Genomic DNA, 23,803 nt, shown 5'->3' on the forward strand with positions numbered 1-23,803 from the left:
TACTACACACTAGACTACAGTGTGGTGTAAACATAACTTTTACATGCCCTGGGAAACCAAAAAATTCGTTTGGCGCGCTGTATGGCGGTATTCGCCTTATCACGGCGCTCTGGAACGAAACAATACCTCCGAGGTATGCCTGCACTGTATTAAAGTTATGTGAATGCCATCTCTCTACCTGAAAACCTCCTAAGTACTTCTCTCCTTGTGAGGCTGTGAGGTGGTAAAATCGGCACCGGGAGATGACGTATGATGGGCGCAGGCGTTGTGACATGGCGCTAGGCTGCTATGGACCTTCTGACCCTGAATCAGGAGCACCTGCTTCCCGACCCTGGTTGCGGATGGGCAACTAAAACTGCGGGAAGCGAAACTGCAGATAAGGAGGGGCTCCTACATGCGACTTTCAGTGATTATCATTTTGCTCGAGTGTGAATCGAGCCCCGTGCTGCCATAGGAGAGGGGGAGCTGAACTGGAAAAGGGAGCTTTGTCTTGTGCTCCACAGACTTCCTCTCACAGAGGTCTTACTTTCTTCCCTGTCCCCCATCAAGGTCTGTAGGGAATACTTAACTTTTTCAGTTATACTCTATTTCAGTGGGAGGGAAATATGACCCATACCTGTAATGTCAAAGTGTTTTCACACCTCAGGGGAATGTTTCCACATGTGCTGAACCCCTTGGGCAGCTCCCAGCCACTCACTCATGACTGATCTTTAGCTTGTATTTACATCTTTGACAATCCTCCTGAGAAGTGGAGCCAGCACTGGGGCTTGTAGCTATGGACAGGTCACAGGAGCCGGGAGGAGGCTCTGGGGGAAACTCAAGGGTTTCTGAAATGGACAGTTTGCAACCAGTTTGCATTCATTTCAAAAATGAATTCTCTGGATGCCTTAAATGTCCTGATTTATGACACTGGACAGTCATAGACCAATCCTGCTTCCAGGAAGAACAGAATGGTAGCCAGGGGAGAAGGGAGGTGTGGCGGGATACCAGATGATATGACTGCCATACAAAAATACAAAGGTCTCTTTTTTTGAAATTTAAACTCCAAGAGAGTGAAGCCCTAGCCTGCTCAGCCTTACTTGGTACAGAGAACATTTCTGATTCCATGTAAACATGCTTGCTTACTTTCACTTCATGCCTTCATTATGAAATTCATCTAATGCTGTGGCCAATGACAATAAAATCATATTACAGTATCTGGCATGTACCAATAAGCATATTGCAAAGGAAAAGACAACATAATTCAACTTTTACAAATAGTGAAAAAAAATTATTTAAAAATCTTAAATCTTTCCCCCTCAAAAAAGGAAATCCTTTGGGGCGCCTGGGTGGCTCAGTCAGTTAAGCGTCTGACTTCAGTTCAGGTCATGATCTCACAGCTTGTGAGTGTGAGCCCTGCTTCGGGCTCTGTGCTGACAGTTCAGAGCCTGGACCTGCTTCGGATTGTGTCTCTTTCTCCCTCTGCCCTTCCTCCGCTCACACTCTGCCTCTATCTCTCAAAAATAAATAAACATTAAAAAAAAAAAAAAAAAGGAAATCCTTGGAGCCCGCTGAACTCCAAAACTCCTGTAGTCTTCTGTTTTTTACAGTTGAGTTTATCATTGTGCTTGAGACTTGTTGCTAAATTGTTAAATGCCTGTTGAGATATGGCATTTTCCCTTTATACTCTAAAAACAGTTCCTCTCTAGGAACTGTTCAGGCTCAAGGTCTTTATCTTTAGGCTCTTCATTGTGTGGACTTCTAACAACAATCAACACATAAGGAAGATCTTTTGTTGGCTTCCATAGTCAGTCTGGGGTGGATCTAGATCAAGGCAAATGGGGAATTTAGATATACCATTGAATAAAGGCGTCATTGTGTGCTTGAATACTGTGAAGATGACTACATAGCTTGACCCAAATACTATACTCATGGCAGAGCCCTCCCTCCAGGAAATTGCTAACACCCTCAAGGATCAGCCTCCTGTTGGCCTCTTGGTCAGCTCTGAGTTCCCCTTCAATCCATTCCATACTCTACTATACTCTTCCTAAAACTTTTCTCTGGACACAATTTTTATTGTGCCCTTTGCCTATCATTAAAGAGCCTCCATAATTGGCTCCAAATTAGTTTCTAACCTTAGCTCCCATTATTTTCATAAACAAACTTTTTTCTGCCACACTGATCTAGCCACTGCCCTCCAGATACCACAGCACTGCCTTGAACGGGTTTGCCCTCATCCTTTCTCGTTATGGTTTAAGTCCCAGCCTGCCTTTGATGACCAACGAAAAGCCCAATATCTCTGTGGGCCCCAGAGAAATCTTCTTCCTTCATATTCCTATAGTTTGTATCTCTCACTTCTGAATTACTCATATGGCACCCTTTCATTGTTAATTACCTGCTTTTATGTTTATAATTTTATCCTCCTAATAGGACTAACTATAATCCCTTTGAGAGCAGAGGTTGGGTCTTATACTTCTTTTTATTTATTTATTTTTTTTTACATTTATTTATTTTTGAGAGAGAGACAGAGAGAGAGTGTGGGGGAGGAGCAGAGAGAGAGGGAGACCCAGAATCCAAAGCAGGCTCCAGGCTCTGAGCTCGAACCCACGAACTGTGAGATCATGACCTGAGCCAAAGTTGGACACTCAACCAACTGAGCCACCCAGGTGCCCCTATACTTCTTTATAGTTGCCCACAGTGCCTAGAACACCACCTTGCACACTGTAGGTGGGGAAAACAAACTTGGCTTATACTGACATTCCAAAAGAGATCATCAGACAGCACATAGCAGAAGTAAAGATTTCTTCGTCGTGTTTCATTTAGAATGAATTAGCAGCAGGTAATCAGTCACAGGTCAACTCAGAGGGTGGATATGCATGGACTTATCCCTTATATAGGATATACCCACAGGATATGTAGGATATAGGTATCACTTATCTCTGATTTACAGGACAAGAAACTGTGTTTCCGTTGCTACTCTCATTCTAAATTTTCTGCTGTTATTATTTACAAGAAGGACTGGACCAAATACATGAGGAAACATCAATGTATAATCATCCCCACCATTTGAAAAACAACTTTTAAGGGACACCTGGGTGGCTCAGTCGCTTAAGTGTCTGACTCTCGATTTCAGCTCAGGTCATGATCTCATAGTTTATGGGTTCGAGCCCCGTGACTGGCTCCATGCTGACAGTACAGAGTCTGTGCTGTCTCTCTCTCTCTCTCTCTCTCTCTCTCTCTCTGGGGTTCTCTCTCTCTCTCTGCCTCTTCCCTACTCTGTCTCTCTCTCAAAATAAATAAATAAACTTTAAAAAAAAGAAAAGGAAAACAACTTTTAAGTATGTCCTACTGATAAGGTATAAAGAATAACATTCCCATTCATTTGGGAGTGCTGAAGCCCCTGGCCTGCTGTCTACCTTGGCAAAGTGAATTATATATTAGCATTTAAAAAGGCCCACTGTTCTCACCACGTCAGCTTAACTAGTTATTCAGTAGGATTCTAATTAATTTAATTCTCCACTGGTGGCAATTTCTGATGGGCAGTAACTGTGTCCTTTACCTCTTTGCCTCCTTTCCTCAGCACTAAGCTCAGTAGGTTGCATATAGCAGGGACCTAATAAATATTTGTTGACTGAACAAATGAACGAGTCTTACTGCAGATGGAGAAGATGCATGAGTAAATTTCTCAGATATGCCTCACAAAATCAAACCGGTTCTCCCAACGCCAAAGACAGACAAAAATGCACGCCCCAACCTTGCTCAAGAGTTAACAAGACCAAAACCCTAAAGGCATGGCCCCTTTGAGTATGCTTTCTAATCAGTTTAATTAGCGCTGCACTGTTGTCATTGTTTTTTCATAGGGGACCCTCCACGTTGGCATTATGTATGATGACAAAATTCTAGAATGAGACAGAACCTGGAAGTCAATATGTAGAGGTTAAGAGTAAGGATTCTAGAGTCATATCATGGCAGTGCCAGTAGTTCAACCGTGGACATGTCATTTAGTCTCTCTAGGCTTTGATAAAACAGGAATAATGATAGCAGCTACTCCACAAGATGGTTATGAAGAAGAAATAAGAATGGGCATAGAAAGCTCTTATCACTATGCCTAGAACATAGTAAATTCTGAATAAGCATTAGCTAATATTATTATGATGATTTATTTTAAAGTTTATTTATTTGAGAGAAAGAGAGACAGCACATGAGCCAGTGCAGGGGAGGAGCAGGGAGAGAGGGAAAGAGAGAATCCAAAGCTGGCTCCATGCTATCAGCGAGGAGCCTGACTCAGGGCTCAATCTCACAAACCGTGAGATCATGACATGAGCTGAAAACAAGAGTCAGACAACCAACTGAGCCATCCGGGCACCCCTTATTGTTTTTATTTTAACCTCTATTTTGCGCTTTCTCCAGCTCCCAGCAGTCTGCCAGCTGAGATGGGTTTGGTGTTCAATAGAGATCATATTTCAGACGTCCTGGCTCTCTATCTTCAGGCAACAGATGTGTGGTGCCTTGCAACCTTCAGTAGGTACACAAGGCCCTCCATTGCTATCCATTAGCAGGGCAAGGGGTAGAGAGAGACTTCCAACCTTCAGGGGTACCCAAGTGATAAAATGCACCCTGAGCACTGCAAATGTAACCATTTCAAAAATGCTCACATTTTTGAAAGATGATGACAGCTTTAGATTCCAAACAAAAATTGCTTCAGCTTTTTTTTTTAATCTGTGCCATAAAGTTATAAAGAAAATGGCCTTACTAACCAAAAGCAAAGAAAAGCCTGCCTTTAAGATGGACCACAACCCCACTTGCCCATAGTCTTCAAGACCCATTCTTACATGGAGTCTAGAGCATTTGGGTGGTTCATAAAACTGACCGGTGCATGCTGCTGGGTAGTAGGAGGTAGGAGGCAGGGTGTGCCCTTCCTTTTTCAGAGGGAGGAATGGGCTTTGTATAACGTCAAGTGCAGAGAGAGGGGACACCAGGTGGGTGAACACAGCAAAGATAAAGCTGAGATCACAGCCCAGAGATGCCGACTCAGAGACTGGCACCATTTGCTGGCCTGCACTATAACCCCCAGGAGTCCATCCTCAGTACATCATCCCATCAGAGGGAGAAGAAAATGTACTCTCAAAGAAGCTGAAAAATAAAAAGAACTCCACAAATAAGGCGTAGTGGCTACAGGCAAATCCACACAAAGGGGATCGCTGTAAAGGGAAATCTCTCATGTTCAGAGTTCTGAGCTTTGAGTGAATTTCTGAGAAGGAGTATTTGCATTTTGGTTTTTCCCCTTCATGCGGTGAGGTAAGCAACAGGTGAAAAATCGGGCACTCTGAAATAGGGCAGAGCAACTCTGCAAATCTTAGAGCCCAGTGGAAGCTAATCGCCTCAGACGTCTCAGCAGGCTTTCTATGTGTCTGAGGAGAGAGGACAAGTCAGCCAAGACACAGGCGCAGAAAGGGACGGTGAAGGCAGCAGAAGTTGCCTGTTGGCAGCGCCATTTCAGGAAATTCAGGGAACTATCGCCAGGGGGAAACAAAACCAGGCAAATTACTTCATCTCAGACCATCCTCAACAGGGATATTTGATTTGCTGTTGCTCTGTGAGACCTCCCGCCATCCTGCTCCTGTTTCAGGGGTGACTTTGTCCGTGCGGGCTCTAAACAGCTGCTGCACACGACTGCAGCCGGATCAGGCCCAGAGACATTCAAAGTCAACCCATGTCCATTCAAAGGAGTGAACGTGAATCAAAGGGTGGCTGGCAAGAAAAGAAATGGCGGCAGAAGAGCTGAACACGGCAGATCTAATAAAAGGGTGAGGCAGGACTTGTACATCTCTAACAGAGTCAGGAGCCCCTGATCAAAGCGGGGAGTAAGATTTCATCTTTACGGAAAAAGAATGTACGGCCTCAATAGCATAGGGAGGTGATCAGTCCTCACAACCCAGAGTTGTAAACCATCTCGGTCAACCCTCCCTGTAGCTCATTGCTATTTCACCACCTTTGAACTCAAAATTAAATATCCCCAGTAACAAGATTCAGGTCATGCTATTGGCTAGTTGGATTCTCTAACAGGATGTGATGCGGACTTGAAATTCAAATTAAGTGGGTGTTTCTCTTAAATCCTGTCTAGAGAATGGAACAGATTGTGAAATCTATTTAAGTCATTTGAGATGAATTTGGTTTGATGAGTAGCTCTTTTTTATGCCCTTTTAACTTTAAAAGCTGTCTTGCAGCAATTCTTGGTCCCTAAGTTTATTTCTACCATCGGAGGGGTGAAATGAAGAAGGAAGGCTTCCAGGTAGTGACCTAAATGTTCTCTGCCATCGGGATGCTGCTTAGAAACCCTTGAAATATGGGACATGCTCACATGCTCCCCACTAGGACTGGCACCAAAACAAGCTTTCGATTTTATTCTTAAAACCTTCTGTAATGCACACTTTTCTGCCACTCTTGCTTCTGAATTTAGTAGGTCACAAGGGAGAGACTGGCCGCTTGAATTCCTTTCCAAAGGTGCTGGAGACTTGAGTTCCAATTCTGACTCAGCTACTAACTGTGTGGTTTGGAGCTTGGCTCTCGGGTTGTTTTTTTTTATTTATTATTATTTATTATTATTTTTCCCCAAGCTGTGTGATCTTAGAGCCATCATTTAATCTTTGGGACTCTCTTGCTCTGATCTGTAAAATGAATGATTGCAGTGGTTCCTTTCAGCTTTAGTCTGTTGGCTTACCTTTCTAGAATCTCTAGGAAAATTGATTCTACCATGTGTATAAAAGTGTTCTATAAACCTTAGGTATTTTCTGGGAGCATTTTTTAAAAATAAAAATCAGGGGAAAGGTAATGTGATTTGACAAGGAAGTATCTTAATTACAGTAAGACAGGAAGGAAAACAATTATGTTTCTGGATTTTTCTGGAATGTGTGAAGTTCGTCATCTTAATCTAAGTGCGAACTGAAGAGTACGGTCTCTGCTAGAGACTCTGAGAAAAGAAATAGCACTATTGTTTCCCTGTTGGTTAGGAACTCAGACAGGATGGATCCCTGGAGAAGGAAGGCGGGCTTGTAACTTCCAGTTGAACCTCATATTGACTTTACAGCCAGTATGCAAATTCCTCAAATCTGTTTCCTCACACTATATCCCAAAAGGAGCCATAGCTGTATGGCATGGGAAAAGAGAAACAACAGCCTACAAAATACTTCAATTCTGATCCTCTCTACCACTACTTCCTAGAGACATTGATTTGTAAAATAAGAATTCTTGATAGAATAAACATTAACACAGAGGAAAAGTATGTTAATGTTAATAATCATCTTCTTCAATACTAATCTCAACCAGGCCTCAAAAAAAGGAAAATCATGTCAGTGCACACAAAACTTGAAAGACATCCCTCACCTTTTGGAAGACTTGACTCTGATACAAATATTATTGAAAACTCTAAGCAAAAGTGCCCAGGAAACATTCTGGCCAAGTGCGGGGCACTCAGTGAGACCTCAGTAGAAACCACGTTTGCTCTCCTTGCCTAAATTAAACTACCTTTAGTTTAATTTCTTTGAACTACCACCAGTTTTTGATACGATCATTTATTTCTCCAACACTGCCAGTATTCAAAAGCCTGGGTGCTGTCGTGGGAGCTAAGTCTTGCCATCACGGACTCAGAAGTCGAACCAGACCTTTTTGTTCAGTGTGACAGTCTGGACAGACCACAGAATTAATGTTTATAGACCAGGCTTGGGAGGGTAAGCACAATGTCCCGTATTTGGTCCCCACCCTCCCGAGCACCCGAGACTGTGTCCTCTAATCCGTGCTCAGTACATGCTGGGCAACCAATTAATCTCTCTGCAGTTTGAAGTTTCACTCTCAGGAGAGGGCACAGTGAGGACCCCGATCAGATTTGTCAGTCCTTTCTTCGGCTTCCACCATTCACGGATAACCACGACCTTGACATATCACACAGGGAGATGTCTTCCCAAATCATCAATCCTGTGTGGGTTTTCAAAAGTTCTAGCACTAGCACAACACGGTCATTTCATAATGAATCTCATAAATGAACTCTTATTCTCTTTCAGCTAAAAAAGATAGGGGAGAAAGAGACGGTCTTTTCTTTTTTTAGTGAAGCATCTTGCTTTTCCAAAAGGGGGAGGAAGGAATGATACCCTGTACCCACTCCCTCACTCCTCCCCCACCCCCTCAAAAAAACAAAAATCCCACTCCCAGAAATATCCATTTATTTACAATGGGTCCAGTTATTTACAATTATCCAGTAACTTGCAATTACCCAGTGGCTTTCTGACTCTGAGAAGAAGTAAGAGGCAGAGGTAAAAACATAGACCAGAAATGAGAGTGTAGTGAACACCAACTGCAGTTCCTAAGGCCTAGTTGTCCAAAAAAACACCTGATAGTTCTGTGTCAGTCGGGTGTCCCTTTTGAAGGTGTCACTTTTTCTAGGTATCAGCAAGGAGCTTAGCACATTCAGGGAGGATGCTGTCACAGAACCCCTATTGGTCTCAGGTTTCAGCAACACAAAGGCAGAGCATAGGGCAGGGAGAGTGTTGCTCCATGAAATGAAGCTTGTCTGGAAGTCCCATCTCACCTAGGTGGGAGGAACTCTCAAAAACTCATCAAGGCCACCTAGTCAATCAGGGTTATTTATGTGTCGTGGAAAAGACACCAGGGAGAGATGGCAAGGAGGGACCCTTGTTCCCAGCCCCTCCTGCAGTGCACACAGCTGTTGGTAGAAAGAGACAGCTTTGTGTGCCCTTACCTATGGACATCCTTGATGTGTGTGTGTGTGTGTGTGTGTGTGTGTAAGCCATACTTGGGTATGTTCATGAACATCTATGGCTTGTGTGCTAACACAGGGAGAGACACGCTCTTTGATAAGTTATAGAGTTCAGTGAAATCAGTTCTGGACTAGACACCAGAACACCTGGCTTCCCTCCTCTCCTCCCTGATTGTCCTGGCCTCGATCTTCTCACCCACAGAGTGCAAGTTGTGAGGTCTGTCCCAACGAGGATCAGATGAAATAAGGTACATGAAAGCACTATATAAAGTATAAGGCAATAGAGTACTGTAAGAAGTCATTATTTATGATGAATAAGCAGGAAAGAATCCAGATGCCAATTATCTTGCTATCTTCTCATGAGGCTAGGCAATCTAGCCAGAGGGTGGTGAGTGGGTAAGATTTTCCTCACTTACGTTCACAGCCAATATGTAAATCTATAATACACAGGTGTCTGAGTTCTATTATTTATAAACCTATTTTAATATGCTATATTGTTTCTAGCTCTCTTCTGGTTCTCCAGGCAATAGGAAACACCAAATTGAGAAAAGTTCTTTGCAAATTAACTGGACCAGAAGGGATTTTTATCACCTGTTTGTAGACCTAACTTATTCGTGTCACTAATTTCCAAGCAATGGACGTCACGATTATAATCGTGTGTTCTGATGTGAACCTCTTTCCTCCTACAATTTTCCCCCTTATAAAATCTGCCCCAAATTTCCTGGTGTTAGTTAATGTAAGTAATAAAGAAGTTTTATGTGTGTTTGTTTGTCTGTATTAAGATATATTTGCCAAAGGTTTGGGAACCTAAAATTGGAATATTTAATAAGCCGCTACTGACATTTATCACCTTCTTTGGGATTTACCACTAACCCAGTGACGTTATCTTTCTTGAGCTAAATTAAAAGACAAATTCAAATCCTGCATGGTAGCCACCAAAAGCATATATTTGAAAAACAGAATTCAGCGTGCCATATTATGCATTATTTAATGGTATGCAAATTATAAGTCAGACAGTTAGGAAAACCACACTTCAGCATTAATAAACAGCAGCACTACTACTACATTAATTATGATATTGCTATGATTTATTCCCAAGTTTTGCATGTTGATTCTCCTTGAAAATTTATGCCATCTGATAAGCAGTAACCTCCTTCCCCTCCTACACCTCCTACCCATTCCTCAAATCTGTTCCTCCTACCCACCCCATGGATGTCTGCAGGAAACGGGTACAGAAATACAAAGTCATAAGCAGCTGCATTGTCTTATAAGCATCAATAATTAAAGAACAAGCAAACACCACCTAAAGCTCCAACATTTATTGTGTCAATGTTAAGCACACTTTTTAAAAGACAACATAGAATGTATAGAAACAAGGGGTTGGGGGACTCATGCTCGATTCCACAATACAGGTAATTAGGTTGGCTGGTTTCAAAAGGGCCAGGACGTCACTCAGGACAGCGATGGTCCATGGGCCCTCTATATGGGACTGATTCACCGTTCCAATGTGGGTCTGTTTTTTTGCTTTTACTTTTTTTTAAAAAATATAAATAAAATGGCACTGCAGGCCTGGGCAGGAAGGACTCTGCAGGACTCTGTCTTCGCACAACGGCTTCTTGGAGGCTACTGTCGGAAAACATCACAAACTAGCAGGATGACAGGCCACGCAGATGTCGGCTGGGCAGCACGCGTCCACCCCGCCCCTGGGGACTTCAAATTTTCTCAGAACTTAAGGGCTCTCGAGCTTCCATCCGAAAACTGCCACACATCTTGAGCTCTCTGGGTACTACGCCGAATGGGGGTGTGTGAAGAACCTAGAAGGAGGTTGGAGACAGAGGAAGGGGAAAAAAAAAAAGTACAGGTGTGACTCGGCCCAGTGATTTTCTGTTCTCTAACTAGCTCTTTAAAATTATAACTTAAATCAACCACAGGTTGAGCCACTGGCATCTTTAAACATGATTTCAAACTCTATCCCCTCCCCCCAAATCTCTGCCCCCTGAGTACCTTTCCCATGCCTCCCTCCCTGCCTTCCCCACAGAGGACCCAGACCCGCTACCCGATCCCAATCGTATGGTAGTCCTAATAAACTTGGGACACACCTGGAAGGAAACACTTTCCCTTATGACTGAGAAAACTGAGTAGGAAACAGTCCTTTGGTTGAGGAGAACAGGGGAGGGAGGAGGGAAGGGGGACATTTCCTTAAAATAATAATAAAATTATAAAGAAACAAAAACTCAAAATTGATGTAAAAGCAGCACAACGAAAACATGAAATGTCATCAAGTTCAACGTCAAAGCAGCCAACGATTTACAAGAGGCGAACACATCCCTGAAGAGGAAACCAGAACCCAAAATAGTTGCTCCCAAATTGCACCAAAAACTGCCTGTAGTTTCTTTCAAACATGCAGTTTTCTTTTCTTTTCTTTTTTTTTTTTTTTTTTTTTTTTTCTTTTTGGTAAAGGGGGAAGGCAATGGTGAAGGGAAGAAGGGAGTGGTTATTCTCCTCCGGGGTTCCTCCCTTTGCTGTGTTACATTGACTTGAAGCAGCAGAACTGGGAGTCCGGATGTGCCGAGGAAGAGGGCTACCACTGTGGCATTCCAGGGCTCGTTGCCATGGCGACCCGAAGCAGGGGCCTGGGGCCTCCTCTCCCCCGACTTGGCGCCGCAGGAGGCCCAGGGTCTGGAGCTCAGCTGCTCTCTCGAATGCCCCCTGCGCAGTGGAGACCAGGGCTGAGGGGCCTCCTGTGTCCAGGTGGGCTCTGGGGAACCCCGTTCCCAGTCCAGCCCTGCCACTGTCGTGGAGGCCCCTCTGGCTGATACCCCCATCGAACCCCTTTGTCAGACCTGCTACCAGTATTGAAAGCTCTACTGACAAGATACGGCCTGGGCATGTACCACGCTCTACGTTATTGAGAAGCACAGCCCCCTGTGGGTTTGGGGGGGGGGGGGAGGGGGGTGTCCTGCGTTAGAGGAGAGACATTGGGGAAATCGCTTAATTTGCCCTTTCTGCTGAATCACAAGGACCTAATATATATGCTCCCTTTAAGTAGTCTTTGCCACTTTACAGAAAGGAAAAACAGTATTTGGATCAACCGTTGGAGTTGTTCAGGCGAGTTTAGGATCTTGAGTACAAATGACCCAGGTGAACTGTACTGATCTCCTTTCCCCTTTTGGAAGGGAGGAATTAATCGCTTCCCATGACCACAGATGACACTGGGAAATAGAGAGAGAGAGAGAAACAGACCCATCCCCCCTAAAGGCTGATTCACTGGCCATGTGTTTTACTCAATGAAACAGAGGGCTAATGGGATAACAAGATGACAGCAAGGAAAAGTGCACACCCAACAACCCATGTCTACAATTTGTAGCTAGAGCAGCCCTGGAATAAACGTCCAGAATCCCAATTCTGGCTGTGTGTTCTGATGTCCGTTGCTCTAAACATGGGTTCATTTAGTTTTAATTGGGAAAGCGGCAGGGCCTTAGGAGACACTTAGGAAAATTTGCTAAGTGCCTCGTGCCTGTTAAAAGTTAACGGTCTTTTAAAAAATATTTTTCCAAGCAGGTTTAAAGAACACTGCCAATCCCATCCTCACACTGGCAAAATTCCCACATTTCTATCGTTTCTTTCTCTCTTTTTTTTTTTTTTTTAAATGGGAAGTTGTCTGAAAAAGAAAAGAGAATGGGATGGGTACATTCTTGAACACACTAGGCCCAGGGACGATGGAGTAACAGAATCTTAATGAAGAGAACACGACTACAACACAGTCCTAAGAACTCATGTTAGTGTGTGCACACGCGGAGCAGGGGAAAGAGGTAGAAAGAAAGAAAGAAAGAAAGAAAGAAAGAAAACACCGTATTTCCTCCCTCTCACTCTGAGAGTACAGTGTTCGAAGCAGGACAGGATGGGGCCTGAGGCTCCTCAACTCCTTTTCAGGAAAGCCTGAAATATCCCAGCACCTTTGAACAAACTTTTAGTGTCTGTGAATAAACCTCCTCATTTCCTTATTTCTCCAAATGAAACGATATCTAACTCCCACTGCCACTGCCTTTCAAATCCTCACTTCCAGCATTATGAACGTATACAGTATGGACTTATTACACACACAAAAATGGTATTTAAATAAACAGTTCTAGCACAGAATGCCCTGGGAAAAACTCAACTACTCCACACTTCCTGCCATGGCTGGTACAAATGAAGAAACAAGTGTTCACCCCACTTCTTAGCCACCTTTGCAATGATTTGGCTTCGGTCCTTTTGTAGGGTCCTAAACAAAGAGAAGATAGGAAATGGTCTCAGGATGGGGAGAGCCCACGCACTGGGAGGGTTTCTAAGTTAAAATCTGTGAGAAATAGTATTTGCTGTACTCCTGTTTATTATGAAGCTGTTCTCAAAATGAAGATAAAAAGGAACATTGACGCGTTAAGAGTTCAGGTGGGTAAAGAACATTGCATCAACACATCTGGGGTGTCGCATAAACTTGAGAATTCTGAAAACTGTTAATATCCTTAGCATTTCCTCATTTTAAAAAAATCTCGAATTCATCCTCTGTTGGAAATGTTTTTTGTTATTTTGCATTAAGATTTTTTAATTCGGGGGTTCCAGATACAGATGTCAGTTATAAGTTATATTTTTATTGCCTAGATTTTCATGCTCGTATTGTTCACTCAGCTTCAGAAATCATATTTTATAAGAGGGCTTCAATAAGCCAGGAGACTGAGTACCCTGAAGAACGTGTCTCCCGATAAATTTATTTAACTTTGGGACCATGTAAATCAAACATAATCTGTGATTTATCACCACATGTTTGCACCCCTCCCCATTCCCCATTTGATTTAAGAAATTTGAACATACAAGTAAGTATACAGTATCTACCATTAATTCTGTCTGTCAGGATGCAAAACCTAATTATGCTAAGAGCATCATATATTGAAAAATTAAAATGAACACTGTATATAAAACTTGCACAGCTGCACTCATAGCTCCTAATAAAAGAGTAATAGGGACACACAGTGGTTTTATGGACATTTAATACGGTGGAGCAGAAGTCACCACATCGCAAACTGGCATGGCACTGGAGAATATTTCTATCTTGAATAGCATTCTGGATTCAGTTGTGAAGTAACCTAATTCAAAACACAAATATCTCCTCTCAGGTCACTGCCAATTATCAAGTTCTGCAAGATACATCCATCTGATCCCAGCCCCTGTACCCAACCCCAAATCTTCTCTCACGGGATTCCTCTCTGCCTCCACTCTCTGCTTCCCACCCAAACTGGCTTTAAAAAAAATACACCTACTTTCTGTGTATTTTAGAAGGATAAAACTATTCCTGTCTCAGATAAAAGGCATTACATGAAAAGGCCACCTCACAGGCACCAGGGCATAAGAACTGAGCAACGAAAATGCTACCACAAGAAGACAACAGAACGGCTTTTGTTTTGGTTTTTACAAAAAGAAGAACAACGTTGTATCCATTCATCTACACTGGGAACAGGGAGACAGTATCACAGAAGTATGTGTTTTAATAAAGCAAATAGATGCTGCAGCATGCAGTATTTGTAAAACTGACAACACAGATTTCTAAGGAGGGGTTTTTATAATGGACCTAACTTGCTTTTCAAAGGCTATGTTTCATTTCATAAATCTGTTGGTTGGGCAAAAGATCACTGAAGCATATTCCCCCCTCTCATTTGCTACCAGTCAGGAAGACACTATAAAAAGTTTTAAAAGATCTGTCCCATCTCTGGTCCCTAAGATCACAGGATCACAAGGCAAACCACCATAGATCTCAGGAAATCAGTGGCTGATTCCACAGATTTGCCACATCTGGCTGAACTACTGGTTACTTCTCTCTCTCTCTCTCTCTCTCTCTCTCTCGTTAACATGATGCCTTTGTTTCTGGATATTTATGGGGGGGGAGGGTGATGTTATTTTTGGTATGAAGAAAGACTCATATGGAAATGACAGAGCTAACTTTTTAAAAAATCTTTTTTTACATTATGTTCTAAGATAGGGCAGGGGAGGGAGAATAGAAAAGAACTTTCAGACAACAAGAACAGCAAAAAATCCAAAGGAAATAAAAGTTTAAGATGCTATTACCAGTCAATTTTTCATTTATATCTGGATGGATTATTGTTAAGACATGAAGGGAAAGTTTTTAACATCAGACTGAAAACACTTTCCATTTCTTGAAAATTATTCTAGAACTATAAAATCTAAAAACTATTTCCATGTTTTGAGATATGTCTATTTTAATATAGTAAGCACTTTATGTTCCTTTAGGGTATAATGCACGCATCAAAATGCCCATAGAAATAATCCTGAAAAAGACTGACTGGCCTTCTCTTAAAACCTGTTATTTTCTTGAAAGTAATTTACAGAGTGTGTCAAATGAGGACACAAGAAGCTTACATTGTGTACTTTAATTTTTTTTATTTTTTTCAATAAAGGGACAAAATGGGTGTATGAACAGGTTAATGCAGACAACTGCCAAAAAAACACAGACAGTGGTTTTTCCAATAGAACTTAACAAAGACCAGAAACAAATACAATAAAAAGCCAGGTTGTAATGACCTTTGGTCATCCAAATAAAAAAAAAATAAAAACAAAGAAAAATAAAAGATCAAATTAAGTGCCTCTGTTTTGAACAGGGCACATAAGCAATAATAAATAGTGACTCCCATAGTAAAAGATAAAATTTCAAGTTACGACAAACAGCTTTCATTACAGGAATAGAAAAGGCCAATAACAAAATATTCTGCATTGCCATTTACAAAAAAGTATTGACTAAAGCGGGCTTTCTCTTTAATATGCTTTGCATATGAAATTCTTTCCAATCTAAATATAAAGCACCATTTAGTTTTTGGCAATGAAAAAAACTGCAAAACATTGTTTTTGTTTTTTTTTTTCCTTTTTTTTCTTTCTTTCTTTTACTGCATATGAAGGTAAGATGCTGGAATGTAGGGTGATAGAAGGAAAGGGACAAAAAGCACACTACATAACAAACCAACGTTATTAGCTTGCAGTACTGCATACAGTATGGCAGCAGGAAAAAGGAACGAAAAAGGATATGTACAACCCCTATGACAGCCATCCGTGTGACATTCTAGCAGGCTCCCCCAAACCGCCATTATATGGCTTCTCATCTGTACAATGTCACACTTTTTTGTTTGTCTCTCTTTTTTTTTTTTTGAAGCATACAAATAATTTGCACTATATTATCCTGCCAAATTAAAAAAATATACTGTGGCAGCCTGTCTTTTTTTTTTTTTCCACTACCAAAAAAGGTACATTGATACCTTTTAAGAGAACAAGCAACAATTAAAAATACAAGCTTCAATATAAATACTATAGTGCCTAACACTAGATGAACATTTAATTCAAATACCATTCTAGAAATACAGAAAAAAGACCATAAATGTGTTTTAGCATAGGAATCAACATGAGTGTGCATTTTCCTATATTTAAGTACTATATAATCTTAAACCTTTCCCCAATGTATGTTTTTTTTTTTTTTTTTACAACCTGAAGAGCGGTGTGTATCCAAGGCATAGAATTTCCACTACCATTTTTAAATGGATAACAAGTCTTGTAACACCACCAAGACAATGGAACCCTAAAATGCAGTTCCCCCCTAAACATAATGAAGTGTTTTTTAAAAAAATTTTTTTTCTTAACATTTATATTTAAAAAAGTTTTGTACAAAAAAATCCTTGCACTGTAGAAGCGAAAGCAATCATTCATTTCTATGTTAAGTGTATTCTGTTTTCCATTCACAGCGCTTGCAATGTTGAGTCCGAGTAAGTAAGCTCATTAGTCAAGTAAATGGCTGGCAAAGTTTTTTTTTTTTTTAGTTTTTTTTTTTTAAAAATGCTCATCAATGAGATTGTGTTCAATTTTTTTTTTCAGCATTCTTGCAACTTTTCCCTTAAGTATAGACCTGTAAACTGGGAAAATTGTACAGTGCACTTAATTGTCCTATCTGAGCAGGTTTATTTTATACTCAACCTCTGTATCTCTGATTAGAGAAAAGATACAGATATTACAGGCAGAGTCAAGTGCTATTTGAACACCAACTGGGGCAGATGCTAGCTTAATAAAAAAGAAAAAATTAAAAAAATAAAATAAAAACAATGAATCCTCTTCCATGTTAACACAAATAGCACACAGTGTATGGAAAAGAAATGAAGTACAACTTTTAGGGAGCACAGACATATATACTGCTACTCTTAAAATTCTTTCTCTTCTTTTTTAAGAATGTCACATTTAAACACAAGTCTTAAGAATTCATAGTTAATCATCATTGTATCAGTATTAGCTTATACACCTGTTCTAGTTTAAAATGGCAAATAGTACCACGTTGTGCTAAAAGATCAGGTATTTTCTTCCTCTGTTACCCTCCTGTCAAACCTTATTGTCAGTCTCTTCTTTTTAATATGGTCTACGAGGTCTTAAAGTTTATCATTTGATTGTCCCTTTGACAACCAAGTAGATCTGGATCTATTTCTTTTGGTGCCAGAATTTTTTGAACAGACATTATTTAAGTTATCTTCATAAAATGAATTCCTTACTAATGTATTTAATTGTATTCTGGGGCTTTTGCACGTTGCACATTCAATTTAATCATCATTTAAAAAAAAAAATAAAACTTTGGGCAAAACAGCCCATTTCTTTTAAGCTCTCACCAGGAGCAAAATAGCGTTTATACTGGTATAATCAGTTTTGCTTTTAAGATTAAACTAAAGGGAAAATGATGATTAACTAGGACATAGTGGGTCATATTTTTAGGTAGCCATTGTTGTGAGAAATACAATATAGAATTATATGCTAGGTCCTAAGATTTCTTACCTCACCCAATGCTGAATTAAGCTACAAGTTTATAACAAGTAGAAAGAACCATCAACGTGGTTTTAATAGATCCAAGGCACTCATATTTTAAAACCAAATGATAGAATAAACTTGTTTTGTTTTTCTGTTAAAATTTGTCAATTCAAGGCCTTTTTTTTTTCCTCTCCAATTGATACATTTAACCCTCTAGAGACAGACATTTAGCTCATAGAGATTTTCTTTCAGTGCTGTCTATTCTGTCTTTAGAGGGTTAACCCAAAGACTGTTTTTCCTCCTCACGTTATAAAATAAAACTGTACATGATATGTATTACAGAATGTATGCAGCATGGTCTTTTTCTCTCTCTCTCTCTTTTTCTCTCAGAACGGAACTGGAAACAGCAACATGTTTGCTCAGCAACGAATCGGGGACAATTTAAAATAGCCATAACATACCATACATGCTGTCTAAGTTTAAAAAAAAAAAACATACACAACATGTAAATTATTGCACAAGAGAAAGGCTCAAAGTTTGCGTAAAATGCAATAGTATTGCCCCATACAGATCATGCATTCAAACGGTGAGAACATAAAGGAAAAAAAGAAAAAGAAAAAAAGAAAAAGAAAAAAAAAAACAGGTGTGCTGGTGACAAGCACTCTCATATTCTTAGCTTCCGTTACTTCTGTTTGTTTGTTTGTTTAATCACATGGGACTAGAAAAAAATCCTACAGGGAGTGGGGCTGGAGGGCGATGGGGAAGGGGGGGGGTGGTGAAAAAAGGAGGTGTCAGGTGGGAGTGAGGGAGGGGTATTAATATACCTCTATTCAGTTTTTATATCATTATTCAACACTCGATCACTGTGCCATTTTTTCATGTGTTTCTCCAGGGTACTGTACACGCTAAAAGGCATCTTACAAATTTCACATTTGTAAACGTCCTTCCCCACCTGGCCATGCGTTTTCATGTGCCTGGTGAGCTTGCTACTCTGGGCACAGGCATAGTTGCACAGCTCGCATTTATAAGGCCTTTCGCCCGTGTGGCTTCTCCTGTGGACAGTGAGATTGCTACAGTTCTTGAAGACTTTCCCACAGTACTCACAAGTGTCGCTGCGTCTGCCCTCTTTTGAGCTGGGCCTGCCCGGGCCCGGACCACTAATATGGGGCGTGCTCCCTCCACTTCCCGTGCCGCTGCGCCCCGAGATCCCTCCGTCCAGCTCCCCGGGCGGCGTGGAGAAGCGCAAGCTCCCGTTCTCCGAGGAGTGCTCCGACGAGGAGGCGAAAGGCGATTGTCTGGAGTCTCCGAAGCTAAGGAAGGGATCTTTGAGCTGCCTGGAGGCCGCGTAGCCAGCGAGCCACTGCGAGTACACGTTCTCCGTGTTGGGCATCGCGGCCGGGGGCAAGTCGAACTCCTTCTCGAGCTTGATGCGCTTGGAGAAGGGGCTCAGCGAGCTGGGGCTGCCCAGCAGCAGCTTTTTGGACAGGCCCCCCGAGGCCGACTCGCCCGGGGAGCAGCCGCGGCCGTTAACAGTGCCATCGTCTATGCGGTCCGACTCGCCGGCCACCGAGTCTTCGTCGCAAGTGTCCCTGTGGCCCTCGGCCTCGGCCAGGTGGCCGCGCTTGTGTTTCTCGCCCAGGACCTGGTGGAAGGCCTCGCTGAAGTGCTGCATGGAGCTGAGCACCATGCCCTGCATGACATCAGGCAGGGCGCGGCCCTCGTCGCCCACGCCCACCACCGCGCCCCGCGAGCTGTTCTCGTGGTGGCGCGCCGCCTCCAGGCTCAGCCCGAAGCCGTAGTCCACCCTCTCGCTCTCCGTCAGCTCCTCCTCCTCCTCTTCCTCCTCTTCTTCCTCTTCCTCGTCGTCCTCCTCTTCCTCCTCGTCCCCATTCTCCGGGATCAGGTTGGGGTCGTTCTCGCTCTTGAACTTGGCCACCACAGACTTGAGCGCGCTGCTGGCGCTGCCCACCAGGTCGCTGGTGCCGGGTTCCGGGGAGCTGGCGGTGGAGAGGCCGTCGTCGGACTTGACCGTCATGGGGGATGACTTGTGCATGTGCGTCTTCATGTGGCGCTTCAGCTTGCTGGCCTGCGTGCACGCGTGGTCGCACAGGTTGCACTTGTAGGGCTTCTCGCCCGTGTGGCTGCGCCGGTGCACCACGAGGTTGCTCTGAAATTTGAACGTCTTGCCGCAGAACTCGCATGACTTGGACTTGACCGGGGGCTGGGAGGGAGGAGGGGCGGATTGCAGAGGAGGGAGGGGGGGCGTCGCCAGGAAGGGTGGCTTGCTACCTGGCTGGAATGGTTGCAGTAACCTTTGCATAGGGCTGGGCCGGCCTGGGGACAGCGGTGGGCTAGACGTGTTCCCTGCCAGCTCTCTAAGTCTCCTAGAGAAATCCATGGCGGGAGGCTCCATAGCCATTGGATTCAACCGCAGCACCCTGTCAAAGGCACTCGGGTGATGGGTGGCCAGGGCCATCTCTTCCGCCCCCAGGCGCTCTATGCGGTGGGGGTCCAAGTGATGTCTCGGTGGTGGACTAAACAGGGGGGGAGTGGGTGGAAAGCGCCCTTCTGCCAGGCCGGAAGCCTCTCTCGATACTGATCCTGGTATTCTTAGCAGGTTAAAGGGGTTATTGTCTGCAATATGAATCCCATGGAGAGGTGGCTGGGAAGGACATTCTGCACCTAGTCCTGAAGGGATACCAACCCGCGGGGTCAGGGGACTTCCGTGTTCGCTTTCTAAGTAGATTCTTAATCCATGAGTGTTCTGTGCGTGTTGCAAGAGAAACCATGCACTGGTGAATGGCTGTTTGCAAGTTGTACATGTGTAGCTGCTGGGCTCATCTTTACCTGCAAAATAATACAACACCAACATCAATGTTTAATCGCGGAGGAGGACGTTAGCAATTGCTTATTTATGGTTCACCTCCAGCTTTCCCTGCCCCCAGCCCTCCACCCCACAGGCCTAAGCCCTCACTGATCTATAATATTCCCTGCGCCTAGAATTGGTGCCTGGTTCATCTGGTGGCTGGTGCCCAATAAATATTTGTCGAATCGGTCTTTCTGCCATTTCATTCGGTTCTAAGAATTTTAAATCCGATCTCCAAAGCAGAAAAATCTGCACCAATTCAAGCTTGAGAATGAGGATCCCTACATTCTAAGGAACCTCAGCAAACCTCTTCTGAACTCTCCAATCTGTAACCAGCTGTGGTTTGGGGCAAGCTATTTCATCTCTGTGCCTCTGTTTCCTCATTTGTTACGTGAGGGCCTTGGACAAGGTGACCTAAGGGAAACTTTTCTGCTTCCTAAATCCCATCGTTCTATTCTCCCCTGGGTGGCAGGTGAACTTTCTAAATAGGCAATCATTTCATAGGGATATCAAAAAAGAGAAGGTCAACTCGTTACAATTCTCTATGGCCCTGGAGATGCTTTTAATCTTAGCCTGAAACACACTAATTGTTGATATTGTTAAAAATGGGAAGGTACTCCTAAAATAATTCCAAGGAAGAGAGACTAGCAACATTCTCACATCCCAGCCTTGTGTGAGGATCAGTGAGTCCCAATCCTGGTTCCACAACACCCTATGGGGACTCCCATTTTTATCTCAAGGGATGTTGCAAAAAATCTCAAAAGAGAAATTTAATTCGGATTTAACCAACAGGCCGCATCAAATCTTTAGGAGTTGTTCCCCCAGTCAAACAAATGCAAGTCTGGAGAAGTTAGGAGGAGCGGCTGGTGCCAACTTAAGCAGACACAGCATCCTAGTTTAAGAACAGTTAAAGCAGCCAGCACCATGACGGGCAGCAGGCTGAGAAATGCTACACTATCCTCCTCCTCATTATTTTGAGAGGCTAACAACGAGAACCAAATTATACAACATCCTGCGCCCTCGGCTGAGCCTCAGCTCCAGTTGAGAAAGAAACAGAAAGATACAGTTCAGCTAGTCAACTCTTTGGCCAGTAGCCAAGCCGTCTGGAGAGGGGCCCTGCTTAAGTCACATTATTTCTCTCTCGCTGAAAAGAACCCGAGAGTGGTAAATGCCACTTTGGCAAAGAGGGGGCCAGCTTGACTTCACGATCATTCATTTTTGGAGATAGCTAAATTTAAAAAAATATATATATATATACACACCAAGGGACTAACTAACAGTTTACCAGTCAACTACAACATTAAAAAGGGCCCAAATATTGGTGGCCAAAGGACAAGATTGAGAAAAAATAGATGAACTTCCCAGGGATTCTCAAAGAGCCAGTGCATAAAGTACAAATGAGAAATAAACTTTAGCCAGTCTTTTAAAAGGGGGGACTAGAGGAGTCGCTTAAGGCCCCAGCTAGTATTTGTCAGTAACTTTTTTAAAAGCAAAAAAAAAAAAAAAAAAAAAAAAAAAAATCCACCATGGAGCTAAAGAGTGGGAATGAGGAATTAATCAATTACGACGATTCCTCCATTTAGCAAGTCAGAAAGAAAAGCTGGCAGGGTCTTCTCAGGAGCCCCAACACTTGCATTCCCAAACAAGCCAGCCTTGCTCAGAGCACTTGTCTGAATAATGGACTCCCTACCCTGACCTTGTGATTTACTTTACAATGCATTTATAATCTCACTCAATATATCCCACTCCTGGGTAAATCTCTTTAACAAGATTAGATGATAAGATACCAAAATTAGGTTTCCAACATTTGCCTAATGTGGAGGGAGGGGAAAAAAAAAAAAAAGGCAGAAAGATTTTGAAAGAAAACGCTGACATTAGTATCACATTATCTGCCTATTTTTGTTTGCCTCCTTTCTTCAAAGGGAAATAAAAAGCGTCATTGAGAGTATTTTCATAAATTTTTTGTTGTTGTTGAACAATGACTTGGATTCTAAATAGGCAGGAAAAAAACCTATCTGGTTCCAACTAACATGACCCTCTGTGGCTTTCTCCTTTGCCTCTCTAGGACTCTGTGTTATTATCATACATTTAGCCTGACAATCCGGATTGGATAAGTAAAGAGAAGATTTGTCAGCTGAAACAAGTCCTTAACACTTTCATCACTCCAAATGCCTTAAAATCATATTTTCGATTATGATATCCTACTGAATCCCAGGACTGGACCCATAATTAGCAATCTGGTTTTGCATGCACGCTGACCACGGCTACGGATCAGTGCCAAAATGTGCACAGCCCTGCATCAAGGGTCTCACCTGTATCCTTTCCAAAAGGCTTAAACAAGCAAAGTCCATTTTATTTTGCTGCTCTGAACTTCCTAAAATTTTGTTTTCAGAGCCAGTGATGTGATAGTATTACACTATGTTCACACTGTGCTGTTACCCTCCCCTCTCAGACATCAGGTCAGAGAAGATAGCATTTTATCTTATAATGAGCATACAACATACAGTTTTCACTATCGCATTTTAGTATTCCTATCAACTAGATATTCTAGATCATGAGGGCAGCTAGTGTAATCATAATGTCAATGAGAAGGGCTGTTACGATTGAGACTAAAGATTACATCAAAAGAGCTGCTTTGAAACTGGTAATTATTACCAGTCCACTAATAGCAAATGATGCATTACAGTTTCACCATATAATCTGTATTTCACTCAGCTCATGCCAGTGCACCATATTATATTACAGTGCGCACAGATTCTCAATTCCTAAACTGCAGTCATCAATAAATGTGTTACTTGCCATAATTTGTGAAATTACTTTGTTCATAACATCTTTGATGGTTTAGAAAGACCAGAATTGATTTCCTGCGTGGCAAAATTAGGGCTACATTGATTTATTGACGTGTAAAATATAATAATATTCTTCATTTACCCTGACGAAAATCAACTTCTCAATTTGAGAGCCTCATTGGGCATTCACGGGGATTGTTTTGATTTAGAGCAATAAACTGAGTCCTGGCCCCAAGCATAGGAACTCCAGGCATCAAACAGTTAAAATCAGCCATTAGTTCACCTACCAGCTTTTATTTTATTTCATTTTGTTGTATGGGAAGGAATAACCCCATTTTTAGTTTGTCGCCAATGCTAAAGAGTCATGTGATCTAAGCCTCAGGATTGAGAAAAACAAGGAAGTCTGACACCAGAGGCCTGGCTCTACTATTTGCCAGCTTATGGGCTCTGAGACACTTAATTTCTTTGAGCCTTAGGTTTCCTATCTGTAAAATGAGCATAAAAACAGTACCTTACAGAATTGTGAGGTTCAAATGACAGACCTGTATAAAAGCCATTTGTAAACTACCAGGTCCAAGG

The 23,803-nt window shown here is 42.4% G+C and overlaps 1 protein-coding gene across 8 annotated transcripts in view; it reads right to left on the reverse strand.

Moving 5' to 3' along the window:
- Positions 1 to 10,053: 10,053 nt before the first annotated feature.
- Positions 10,054 to 23,803, reverse strand: part of BCL11A (BAF chromatin remodeling complex subunit BCL11A) — a 100,842-nt gene continuing 87,092 nt past the window's right edge. For 4 of the 8 annotated variants that reach the window (XM_007075375.2, XM_042981442.1, XM_042981443.1 and 1 more), the window contains 2 exons: positions 18,674 to 20,416; positions 10,054 to 10,563 (listed from right to left, as the gene is read on the reverse strand). In XM_007075375.2, the coding sequence (XP_007075437.1) occupies positions 10,472 to 10,563; positions 18,674 to 20,416 (1,835 nt within the window). In that variant the 3' untranslated portion in view covers positions 10,054 to 10,471. Of the gene's footprint in view, positions 10,564 to 15,974; positions 20,417 to 23,803 lie in introns of those variants that run through there. The other 4 variants (XM_042981441.1, XM_015544855.2, XM_042981445.1 and 1 more) reach the window with 3 other exon arrangements.

This window comes from Panthera tigris, chromosome A3 (genome assembly GCF_018350195.1).
Source record: "Panthera tigris isolate Pti1 chromosome A3, P.tigris_Pti1_mat1.1, whole genome shotgun sequence".
In the NCBI taxonomy this organism is placed as follows: domain Eukaryota; kingdom Metazoa; phylum Chordata; class Mammalia; order Carnivora; family Felidae; genus Panthera; species Panthera tigris.